At 45.0% G+C, this 12,424-nt stretch overlaps 1 protein-coding gene across 2 annotated transcripts in view; it reads right to left on the bottom strand.

Moving 5' to 3' along the window:
* RBM33 (RNA binding motif protein 33) overlaps positions 1-12,424 on the bottom strand; it is a 739,069-nt gene that overhangs the window by 172,256 nt on the left and 554,389 nt on the right. For both annotated transcript variants that reach the window (XM_069211143.1, XM_069211144.1), the window contains exon 16: positions 3,866-4,063. In XM_069211143.1, the coding sequence (XP_069067244.1) occupies positions 3,866-4,063 (198 nt within the window). The remainder of the gene's footprint in view (positions 1-3,865; positions 4,064-12,424) is intronic.

Genomic DNA, 12,424 nt, shown 5'->3' with positions numbered 1-12,424 from the left:
TTCAAATTCACATGTAATTCTTCAAACGAAAGGTATTGCAGGTAGGTACTTCAGGAACTTTGAATAATCAAAATAGCATATACAGTCTTCACATAAATCACATATTGCTTTTTTTAAACTAGACAGTGCAATTTTCAACAGTTCCTGGGGGGAGTAAGAGTTAGTTAGTTTTTGCAGGTAAGTAAACCACCTACGGGGTTCAAGTTTGGGTCCAAGGTAGCCCACCGTTGGGGGTTCAGAGCAACCCCAAAGTTACCACACCAGCAGCTCAGGGCCGGTCAGGTGCAGAGGTCAAAGTGGTGCCCAAAACGCATAGGCTTCAATGGAGAAGGGGGTGCCCCGGTTCCAGTCTGCCAGCAGGTAAGTACCAGAGTCTTCGGAGGGCAGACCAGGGGGGTTTTGTAGGGCACCGGGGGGGACACATGTCAGCACAGAAAGTACACCCTCAGCAGCACGGGGCGGCCGGATGCAGTGTGCAAACAAGTGTTGGGTTAGCACTAGAAATCAATGGGAGACCAAGGGGTCTCTTCAGCGATGCAGGCAGGCAGGCGGGGGGGGGGGCTCCTCGGGGTAGCCACCACCTGGGCAAGGGAGAGGGCCTCCTGGGGGTCACTCCTGCACTGGAGTTCGGATCCTTCAGGTCCTGGGGGCTGCGGGTGCAGAGTCTTTACCGGGCGTCGGATCTTGGAAACAGGCAGTCACGGTCAGGGGGAGCCTCAGGATTCCCTCTGCAGGCGTTCGCTGTGGGGGTTCAGGGGGGGCAACTCTGGCTACTCACGGTCTCGCAGTCGCCGGGGAGTCGTCCCTGAAGTGTTTGTTCTCCACAAGTCGAGCTGGGGGCGTCGGGTGCAGAGTAGCAAGTCTCACGCTTCCGGTGGGAAACGCAGGTTGTTTTAAAGTTGCTCCTTTGTAACAAAGTTGCAGTCTTGGATGAACAGAGCCGCTGTCCTCTGGAGTTCTTGGTCCTTCTAGAGCAGGGCAGACCTCTGAGGATTCAGAGGTCGCTGGTCCCTGGGGAAAGCGTCGCTGGAGCAGTGTCTTTAGAAGGGGGGGGAGACAGGTCGGTAGAGCTGGGGCCAAAGCAGTTGGTGTCTCCGTCTTCTCTGCAGGGTTTTTTCAGCTTAGCAGTCCTCTTCTTCTTAGGTTGCAGGAATCTGAGTTCCTAGGTTCTGGGGAGCCCCTAAATACAGAATTTAGGGGTGTGTTTAGGTCTGGGAGGGCAGTAGCCAATGGCTACTAGCCCGGAGGGTGGCTAAACCCTCTTTGTGCCTCCTACCAAGGGGAGGGGGTCACATTCCTATCCCTATTGGGGGAATCCTCCATCTGCAAGATGGAGGATTTCTAAAAGTCAGAGTCACCTCAGCTCAGGTTGCCTTAGGGGCTGTCCTGACTGGCCAGTGACGACTCCTTGTTTTTCTCATTATCTCCTCCGGCCTTGCCGCCAAAAGTGGGGCCGTGGCTGGAGGGGGCGGGCAACTCCACTAGCTGGAATGCCCTGGGGTGCTGTAACAAAGGGGGTGAGCCTTTGAGGCTCACCGCCAGGTGTTATAGTTCCTGCAAGGGGGAGGTGATAAGCATCTCCACCCAGTACAGGCTTTGTTACTAGCCACAGAGTGACAAAGGCACTCTCCCCATGTGGCCAGCAACATGTCTCGAGTGTGGCAGGCTGCTAAAACCAGTCAGCCTACACGGGTAGTTGGTTAAGGTTTCAGGGGGCACCTCTAAGGTGCCCTCTGGGGTGTATGTTAAAATAAAATGTACACCGGCATCAGTGTGCATTTATTGTGCTGAGAAGTTTGATACCAAACTTCACAGTTTTCAGTGTAGCCATTATGGTGCTGTGGAGTTCGTGCATGACAGACTCCCAGACCATAGACTCTTATGGCTACCCTGCACTTACAATGTCTAAGGTTTTGCTTAGACACTGTAGGGGCACAGTGCTCATGCACTTGTGCCCTCACCTATGGTATAGAGCACCCTGCCTTAGGGCTGTAAGGCCTGCTAGAGGGGTGACTTATCTATACCTGTAGGCAGTGTGAGGTTGGCATGGCACCCTGAGGGGAGTGCCATGTCGACATACTCGTTTTGTCCTCACCAGCACACACAAGCTGGCAAGCAGTGTGTCTGTGCTGAGTGAGGGGTCCCCAGGGTGGCATAAGACATGCTGCAGCCCTTAGAGACCTTCCCTGGCATCAGTGCCCTTGGTACCAGTTACAAGGGACTTACCTGGATGCCAGGGTGTGCCAATTGTGAAAACAAAAGTACAGGTTAGGGAAAGAACACTGGTGCTGGGGCCTGGTTAGCAGGCCTCAGCACACTTTCAAATCAAAACTTAGCATCAGCAAAGGCAAAAAGTCAGGGGGTAACCATGCCAAGGAGGCATTTCCTTACATAGGGGGTCACTGATTACTAGCAGGTCTGCATTGCATTTATTTTATAATGGTGGTAGAAGTCTAGAATTTAGTTCAAGAGGCTATATTTACATTGGAGGACAGCAAAATGAAGTGGTGCTCCCGAGAGTTCCATGTCTCAATCCCTGTTAATGTCCTTTGCAGACCTGCCTTTCTGGAATATGTGAATTGCCCTCCATTTCGTTGGTCCATAATGACAGGTTATTAGAATCACTTGTTTAGTAAGTATAAAGCATATTGCTTTTGATTAGAAAAAAATCTAGAGGGTCTAATCTCAATATGCTTCACTGAGAAGATTGTCAGAATGTGGTATGGGCGAATTAGATCTTTCTCAAGACATTTGAGAGGAACAAAAGTTAACTACCACTAATCTGCTCTATTTCGTTTGTTTGCATAGCTTTATAGAGAAACCCTATCTCTTTTACAGCCCCAAAGAAAGCCTTGTCTACTGTTCCAAACAGTAGTTGGAATAACACTCAATGTTTCTATCCTGTCTAAGTGAATCACTTGAGTGCCAGTTTACTGTGCTAAGCAATCAATGTTTCTGTTAAGCCTAACTTCAGAATATGACATCCGAAAAACAAATCCCAATGAATTTGATAGAAGGCTACTGAGACCCAAGGTAGGTATAAGCTGGGGACAGTAGAGTTTTATGGGGGGGGGGGGTTGACTGACTGGGGGGAGGGGGTACCACCATTTTGAACTTGTTAAAGGTATATTGTATATTTATTATTATGGATAGGGTATATTTAAAGTATATGATCTCATAACCCTGACTTAATTAGTTATCTGCTTCTAGTAGACCTACTGGAGCTGGATACAAAACTTATTATGGCTGAATGGAAAGCTGCCTCAAATCTGTCCTCCCACTCCTAGTGGCCTGACTGCTGTTTACACATAACTCAGACAATATCTCCTCCCTTAGCATCTCAAAATCAACCCCTAGTGAAAAGCCACTATGGAATAGATTAGATGATTAGCTTTAGAGGATGATCACTAATTTTATCTTCATCCCTGGCTATGTGTTTGCATATAAAAAATAATACAGCTACGTTGGACCTCCTTCACAGAATCCAATGGCAGAAAGGCATTGCTAGTTTCGAACACAGCTGATTAACATGTTGAGTTACATATTAATACTCATTTCTTTGCTTTATATATACTTGAGTGTAGCAGTATGCCTGACGACCATCCACATGACTATTTTTTGCCTATGTAATATCACACATATTTCACAATTTTCTCTTCTAACTGCACAAGTTGTAATACTGTGCGGCATTTGCTCGTAATAAATTTATTATATTACATATTGCAATTTGCATTATCTGGCAATAAAAATGCATAAACACAAAAAGGACATGGCTAGCATTATGGCATCATCAAGTTTTAATAATTTTACTTTACCATAAATATAGTGGAATATGGTTGCACATTTCTTGGTTTCAAATTTTTACCTGTTTTGGCTGGTGTATACCGTGGATGCTTCTTACACCCTGTGGAACAGCCGACTGTATTTGGGTCTGATGCTGAACTGTCGCTTTTGTCAATGTGACTTTTCGTAGAGGTTGCATTCTTTGTTGTTGAGGTTGTTGAAATTGCTGGACTCGCTGGGTCTGGCTCTCTAAGTAAGTAAAGCCAGCATTCTCTCCTCCCTGCAGAAAATATTAAAGCATTACTTTCATGTAAACAGAACTGATTCACACCAACACAATATTAAGGCGAGGAAAAGCATTGTTAAACTCTATACACCCTTGAGTTGCAAATGGAAGAACACCATATTTTATGATTGTGACCTGGTTTAATCTGAAGCAGCAACATTTAACGAGCTAAGCAACTTATGCTTGTAAAATAGGTCAGTGAATTAAACGTTTGATGCAGTCACCTACTGTGAGATATAGGTCGTAGCTTTGAATCCCAGGGAGGCCACAATTGCTTTTTATGCTTCATAGGTCAGAAACCTGTGAATTAATCATACCTATTCTTAAGAGTTTAATAACAGCAGAGATATGGAATAACAAGGTATCATTATAGAGTGTGATCAAAACAGTTACCCTTTTCAAAACTAAAGTTCGACATTACAAAACCACTTTGTATTCAATTTCTGTTCCAGGAGGAAGAGTCCTTCTATATGGACTCAAACTGGTTACCAGAGACCAAAACCATTTTTCAGTTCCACACAATCTCTTTAGTGAAACTGGATGCTAGAAATTGGGTCTCTAGCTGGCAGAGGTATGCACCCTTTCCAAATTGGGACCACGATCCTCGTCAGGGCAAGTTAGATACACAACCTATATTAACCAGTGCGCACCACCCTCTGGTAGTTTTGCACAGAGCAGTCAGGCTTAACCTGAAAGGCAATGTGTAAAGTATTGTGGAACACTAACACGGCTTTCAAAATTAAGACACCACAAAAAGACTACACACAGGTCTATGGAAAATAAAGATAACTTATCTGTGCAAATCAAGACTAAAAACAACAAAAGTACAATAGTACGTTATGCGGTATTGTTTAAATTATCAAATGTAGAAGCAGTGCTGTAAGAATCAATTGTGCTCCAATTACTGGAAATAAGGTACTGTCTCTTCACGGATGTAGAGTTTGCCTGTCTGTGTTGCATCGGCCTTCTGCAATTTCAGAGTGGGCCAGGATGTCACAACTGTTCAGGGTGTCTTGTGAACCACTATGGACCTAGGTAATGCTAGGTGTTTGGGTTGAACAAGGGGAGCCTCTGTCTCGTGAATCCCGTTGCAACTCTGCTCTCAATTCAAGGTAAGGAAAGCGCTCCCCTGGGGGAGGGGATAACGGGAATCAGCAGATCCCATGGACCGGACTCTGTCTGGTGGAGTGGGCTGAATGTTATGAGGAAGCCTCACATGTGTTGAAATGGCCCCTCAAGAGTCAGCACCGCGTCAGCAGGGCTGCGGGAGGAGCACTGCACTTAACGCATTAAGTCCTGAAGTGCAGTTCCATGTTTGGCTCATCCTTGACAGTCGGCACCACTTTAGCTGAGCGATGCAGGATTGTGCAGAAACATCACTCTCGCTGGCAGGGGAAATCCTCGCACAGCGAAACACCACATCGGCAGGGGCAGCACGGGGCTACCATGAGGCACCATGCTCTTTAGAATAGCCCTCTAACAAAGTTCAAATACAGCAGAGACGCTCACAAGGTCTTTGATGTCCCTGAGACCTCAGAGGAAAACAGAGGGAAAGCCAGCAGGCCCTTGGAGTCACTCTGGAGGATAGTTCTCGATTCCAGCAGCTGGACAGACGTCAGCAGGGAAGCTCAGTCTAGGAGAGTAGCAGTCCGTTCCTTGCAACAGTCAAGCCCAGCAAGATGGCAGTCCTTTAGCACAGCAGCCTTTTCTCCAATGTAGATTTTTCCAGGTCCGGAGTGTAAGGGGGTCAGAGACCAGTACGTATACAAAAAAAGTGCCTGATGTGGGGATGACTTCAAAAGGTTTCTTTGAAATGCACAGGTCCCCCTTTTCAACCCAGCCCCGGCACCAGACCATCAGCGTGGGGGGGGGGGGGGGGGGGGGTTGGGGGGTAATCATTCCCTTTTTGTGGGCTCTGTCCACTACCCTTTGAAATGTACATGGGAGCCCTTCGCAACCGCGGCCCCAGGATGGCCTTCAGGATGCAGATGAATGCAGATGCAGCTGAGTGTCCCGTGTTGTGGGTGACTAAGGGAAGTGTAGCTATCACCCTGTCCAGGCCAGATGTGTATTGGAGACAGGCAGTAGGCACAAAGGGCAGTGAGAGCAGAGAAATGCCCACTTTCTAAAAGTGGCATTTCTAAAATAATAATGGTAAATCTGACTTTACCAGTAAATAGGATGTATCATTACCATTTCAATGATACTAAACAGGATGCAGCTACTCCTTTCAGATCGGGAATTACAGATTAAAAGTATTTTAAGCAATTCCCAATGCCGGCCTATGAGAGAGGCAGGCCTCAGAGTAATGAAAAATGATTTTGGGAGTTTTACATTACAAAGACATGTAAAACTACAAAGTACATGTCCTGCCTTTTACGTACATCGCACCCTGCACAAAGGGCTACCTAGGGCCTACCTTAGGGGTGCCTCATATGCAGGAAAAGGGGAGCTTCAGGCTTGGCAAGATGTGTTCGAATGCCATGTCGAGGTAGCAGTGAGACTGCAAGTTTACAGGGCTATTAGAGTGGGTGGCACAATCGTTGCTGGAAGCCCACTAGCAGCATATAATTTACAGGCCCTGGGTATATGTATACCAGTTTACAGGGGATTTGCATTAAATATGCCAACTGTGGATACACCAATGTTACCATGGTTAGAGGAGAAGCACATGCACTATAGAACTGATAGCAGTGGTAAAGTACTCAGAATCCTAAGGTTAACAAAATGTTACAGCAACAAAACAGGAGGTAAAGGAAAAACGTCTGTGGTAAGACCACACTAAGGATGCCAGATACAAAATTGGACATACCAGGTACACAATCAGAGCAGTCAAAAAACAAAAAAGACAACAACTGAGAATATCTATAAGATGCAACTACACAGAAGTATGGCTGAATAGGAAGTATTCGTGCCTTTGAGGCATATTTTGACAAAGCTAGATATACAAAATTGTCTTCATTAATATGGCGAGTTTGGATTTTGGGTAAAGAGAAAGCAGCTATTCTTTTTTCGTTTCTGGGGTTGTAGCCCCTCTTTCCTTGTATACAGTTCCTTTAGTCACAATTCAAAAAGTTGTGCCAACTCATCATCCCTATGTAATCACAATAGAGGCAACTGATGTTTGGGCTAGCATAGAATAGACAATCCAAGCTTTATTTATCAATTTCTTTTATTACAGCTGACTGAGCACAACTCTGATTTCTTGGTGAATAGAGTGGAATAGAAAAAAAAATGTTTTCTCAGGAACTTCCTCTCTCCTCTGTTCTGCTTCCTCCTAGAAATCCTTTAGGTCGGCCCCCTCAAACATTCCCTTCTAGTACAGAAAGCAGGCAACAGAGATTGAGTCATCAACTGAAAGTAAAAATGGATGCCTTCCTGGGGAAATGGGCTGCTGCCACAATGCATCACATGGTGAAACATGGGGCACATGACAAATAAAAAATGACTTCCCTTCGGTAACAATATTGCTGACAGATACATTATCTTCCTACAGATTTCTCACATTATGAATATCCTCCATACACTAGAATGCACTAGAAAACGTAGCAATTGTTGAGACATCATGAGGCTTTAGCCACAACTTTTTCCATGCCTCACTGAGATATGTCGAGAGGAAGCAGTAGAGCATCAATGACAGCAACAAAAAGACCACATATGCTGACACACAAGATCGAATGACTCACTGCACTAACTCATTAAGGAAGGAGGGATGGTGAAGAGGAATCCGCAGGAAGAGAATGTATCCAACAGAAATAGTGTTACGAAACGTAATTAGCTTTTTCTTTTGATGGATACACCTTTCCACAGATTCCCCACCTTATGAATGAATCCCAAAGCAATGCTCTCTAGGAAGTATGACTGAGTATATTTGGTTCAACAAAAAATAATGTTAAAGTAACAATGGTTTGGTGTAGTATATGTCTAGAGCAGTCTTTGCCAAACTGTGGGTCACAACCCACTGGTGGTTCGTGAGCAGATTTTTGGTTGGTCGGGAAAGTCTAAGAAATAAATGAAGATGCCTTTAAAGGCTGTTCTATTTTGTCACATGTGTTCGTGCTTCAAAGACAGAGGTCAAGTGTTAGGCTATGTCTCCTGACCAATTGTGAATTATTCTTTTAACATGGCGATTAGTGTTTACTTTTCTTTCTTTGACTGCAAAGTGAGAGGAGTTTTCAAAGTGAATTATGTGACAATTTTTTTGGGATACAGAGAGTTTGAAAGGAAAGGCTGTTGCATGCCTTTTTTGCAACACCCAACAAAATGTAAATACCTGTAATTGAACTGTGTGCATTCAGCAGTCAGGAAAGAAAATATTAGGAAAAATTTTATGTAATTCTGAAGTTAGCTTGAAACAGATTTTAAATGAATCAAAACAAATTAAGACACTAATTGGTGATGCAAATGATATTCACAGAAACCTTTTTTCTACACATTATCATGTGTGAGCTATGTGGTTTTATCAGTAAAATTGTATACCCGTTCTAACATAGTGGCCATTTAATTTAAAAGGGTTCTGTCTGTAACTGACAATGTGCTCCCACACAATGGTTTAGTTACATTCAAAAAGAGCCCCACCTTACGCCCATTAAACGTAGGCATGTCACAAAATGTTGTTGTTATAACAATTGGGTTGTGATTCTAACTGCATAAGCAATGTTGCAGACTATTACAACTTGCAGAGAGCAGCATCAATTACGAATTATTGTCAAGAAGATTACAAAGTGCAGCTAGTAAGTGATTGATGCTCAGTGCTCACACATTATGCCCATACCATACGTCCAGTGTAAACAAAAAGGTTCCTATTATAATTGTCATTTGAGTCAAACACTGTATCAACATGCTATTTAATGAAGGGTGATCATCAGAATGTAACTGTTTGGTGCATAAGTGACAAAAATGTCTGGCTTGAATAGTTTCCCACAAAATCAGGTAATAGTTGGGAAGATTCAGACAAATTGTGGGGTAATTCAATTAAATGAAGAATATATGAGTTGTGGAGGGGTTGAGGTATGTGTATGTTGAATATATCTGTATGGATACAGGATGATTGGCATTAGCGCTACAGACCTGAAGGACCAACAGGCAGACATGGGCACTGATGAGTGCAATGCAAGTTTACTGAGACGTGGGCCAACATTCTTCCCTCTCCGGTCCTTAAGAGGCTATCATTTCAAATGACAGCTGCGTAAAATCCTTCAGGTTGTCAATTTTATAACTAGTACAGATTAGAGGACTGATTTGAAGATCTGCAATGTTGCCAAGAGTCTTTCCCTAGTGCAGAAGCCACTATGTATCCAGCACCCCAGAAGGATTCTCACTTGTACAACATAATCAGTGTCAGCAAACCCAAGACTTGCACAGCATAGATTAGTGTCTGACTAAAAATGGGGGAATCGTATTAAGAATATCAGCAAGTCTTATCGGAAAAGCCTTGTTGTTCTATTCCAGTCCCAGTTCTATTAAGGTCACCCACCGCACGAGGTAAGATGAGATTTCTGGGTATGAAAGTGTGGGAAAAGGTCATAGTGCGCTTAAAACGTTCCTTGATCAAAGCTGGAGACCCCACATGAACTCCTGACCTCCACAGTGAAGCTACCACAACTTTCAACAGTTTTATTAAACATGCGTCTTGGCTGCCAGCACAGACAGTAATACCATGAACTGATGGTGCGTGGATACCAGCCTGTCCACCACATTGAAGGACAGGAGGACTTGGCTCAGGGGCATCATCTAAAAGTTGTCCAGCAGAATGAACAGGTTTGAGGTGAAGACAGACATTCCAATTTGCTGAATGATCCATCGTGTTCACCTACCAAATAGTGTGAAAAACTGTAACATTCCTCCCACCAGATGTTGGTTGCATAAATGAGGGGTTGTGTTAGAAAAGTCTTGAGATAGTAGAGCCAGCTGAAAAGCAGACGCTGACGAGGTCTGGATCTACTGCTGATGTTGGTGGTATTCCCTAGAACCACTCTGGCCTTGAAATTAGGCTTTTTTGTTGGCAGTGTTTGGGCAGACCAATGATTGGTGCTGTTAGGACTGTTGTGCCTTGGAGAAGCCTCAAAGCGTCCGTACTGGAGGTGGAATTATTTCACCAGGAGGGCCAGGCACAGTAAGCATGCCACAGTTCAGCTGTTTTAAAAGCAATCAAATGAGAATGTTGCCTTCCCTCTGAACAGCTGCTTGCCATCAAAGGGCATGTCAATGACAACAGCTTGTACATGGCCTTAAAATCGCAGAACATGCTCAAAACAGTAATTCAATGTGATACCCATGGATGGATTGGGATGGATTGGGCCTTACTGACAATAAAATACACGCAACACAAAGATTTGGTTGGAAGCATGCAAACTAACATTCACCAGATCTAATAAGCATCAGCAAAGCCAAGAGGTATCACCTTTATAATACAAGTACAGAGCTTTTACCTCTGCCAATGTCTGTAAAGTATTATTTTAAAAAAGTAAACGAAAAAAGACATTTCAAAATACAGGTGGAAAAGCAAATGTATCTTATGGTATATCTAAACTTTACAGTGCATTTGATGTTCTACGTCTTTATAAATTGCACACTTTATTTTTCAAAAACCTTTCAGCCAGGAAACTCTGAACACAATGTAAAAAATAATACAGAAGCATCAGAAAAGAAAGGGAAACACAAACAAAAGCCTAATTTATGTTCCACAGGATTTAGGGGGTCATTCTGACCCCGGCGGGTGGGGGTTGCCGGGAACCGCCATTCGGCCGCCCCGCGGTCAAAAGACCACTGGGGCCATTCCAACTTTCCCGCTGGGCCGGCGGCCGCTACCTAAAGTAGCGCCCGCCGGCCCAGTGGGAAAGGGGCCTGCAACACAGAAGCTGGCTCCGAATGGAGCCGGCGGTGTTGCAGGTGTGCGACGGGTGCAGTTGCACCCGTTGCGCTTTTTACTGTCTGCTAGGCAGACAGTGAAAAGCAGGCTGGGGCCCTGTTAGGGGGCCCCTGCACTGCCTATGCCATTGGCATGGGCAGTGCAGGGGCCCCCAGGACACCCGTTCCCGCCATCCTGTTCCTGGTGGTAAAAACCGCCAGAAACAGGCTGGCGGGAAGGGGGTCAAAATACCCATGGCGGCGCTGCTTGCAGCGCCGCCATGGCGGATTCGCCCAGCCGGGGGAAATCCGGCGGGAAACCGCCGGACCCGGTTTTCTGACCGCGGCTTTACCGCCGCGGTCAGAATGGGCAAGGAAGCACCGCCAGCCTGTTGGCGGTGCTTCCGTCACCCGCGGCCCTGGCGGTCTGTGACCGCCAGGGTCGGAATGAGGGCCTTAGTTATTTGGTACTCTGTAGAAGCCCAGGTAGCAGATTTATAGGTCCCCAGGAGAAGTGTAATGCTAAGTACACCTTCAGCCTCAGACACCTGCTGAGTGAGTGAAGCAGATGGCTCGTCAGACCGCGACAAAAGACTGTGTGCGCCAAAACATGCAATTTGATGACATATGTGAAATGCTGGGGATAAAAACCTTTTGCTGTGCTTTTACAGACAAACTGAGAGGGGTGTGGCGCACATATATAAACATGTAGCTGGAGAGTATTTGAGAAGGGAAGCTGCACATGAAGGAGAGCGCTAGTAAATACATGCACTCTCATGGGATGCTGAATGAAAAAGAAAAGGTTGTTCCCTAAACAGTTCAAGAGTAGAAGCCAATCAAAAGGAATGCAAAGAGTATATACTCCAGTAGAGGGGCAAACACAATAGGAGGAATGCAAGCCACTGAATAAGCAAATAATGTGAGTGACAAAGCCAACAAATGGCAATCAATGGGTGGTCCAAAAGCCCACTGCAAGTTCACAGTAGGGCTTTTGCAAGTAGACAGCTTGCACTGTCTATTGTTCCAGACCTTAATAGGCTTCTTCATGTGGTCATGGCAGCTGACTGCTGTCACATTTGCCAATATTCAAACGATGTTGACATACTGGCATGTATTCAGAAGGGTTTCTCCTAGACATCATGAATGGGCTACAAGAACACCTCACAGAACGGTAGCAAAGGTTCAAAACTGCTGAGGAGAGCTGCAAGATTTGCATTAAAATGTTACATTTGGCCTCCCTGGAAGGCAGAGTCAACTCCCATGCCTCTGCTGTTTTTTGAAACACCAAAAGAAACAAACAAACTTTTGTCAACGAAGGGCCATTATGACAGTCTTCTGCATTGTCCAGCCTGGCAAGTCGGATGGCTTCAACATATACAAGGCCAGCTGATGCATCTGTAAATTCTGGCTTTGTCTATTTTTTTAATGTTGAACTTAGCTCAGATGTTGATAAACAGCCTAGCATGTGGGAAAGGCATTGAGACTACCAAAGGTTTCATAGGACTA

The sequence above is a fragment of the Pleurodeles waltl genome, chromosome 10 (assembly GCF_031143425.1).
Source record: "Pleurodeles waltl isolate 20211129_DDA chromosome 10, aPleWal1.hap1.20221129, whole genome shotgun sequence".
In the NCBI taxonomy this organism is placed as follows: domain Eukaryota; kingdom Metazoa; phylum Chordata; class Amphibia; order Caudata; family Salamandridae; genus Pleurodeles; species Pleurodeles waltl.
Note: the sequence above shows the minus strand (reverse complement) of the source record. Positions and strands in the feature narration are given on the sequence as shown.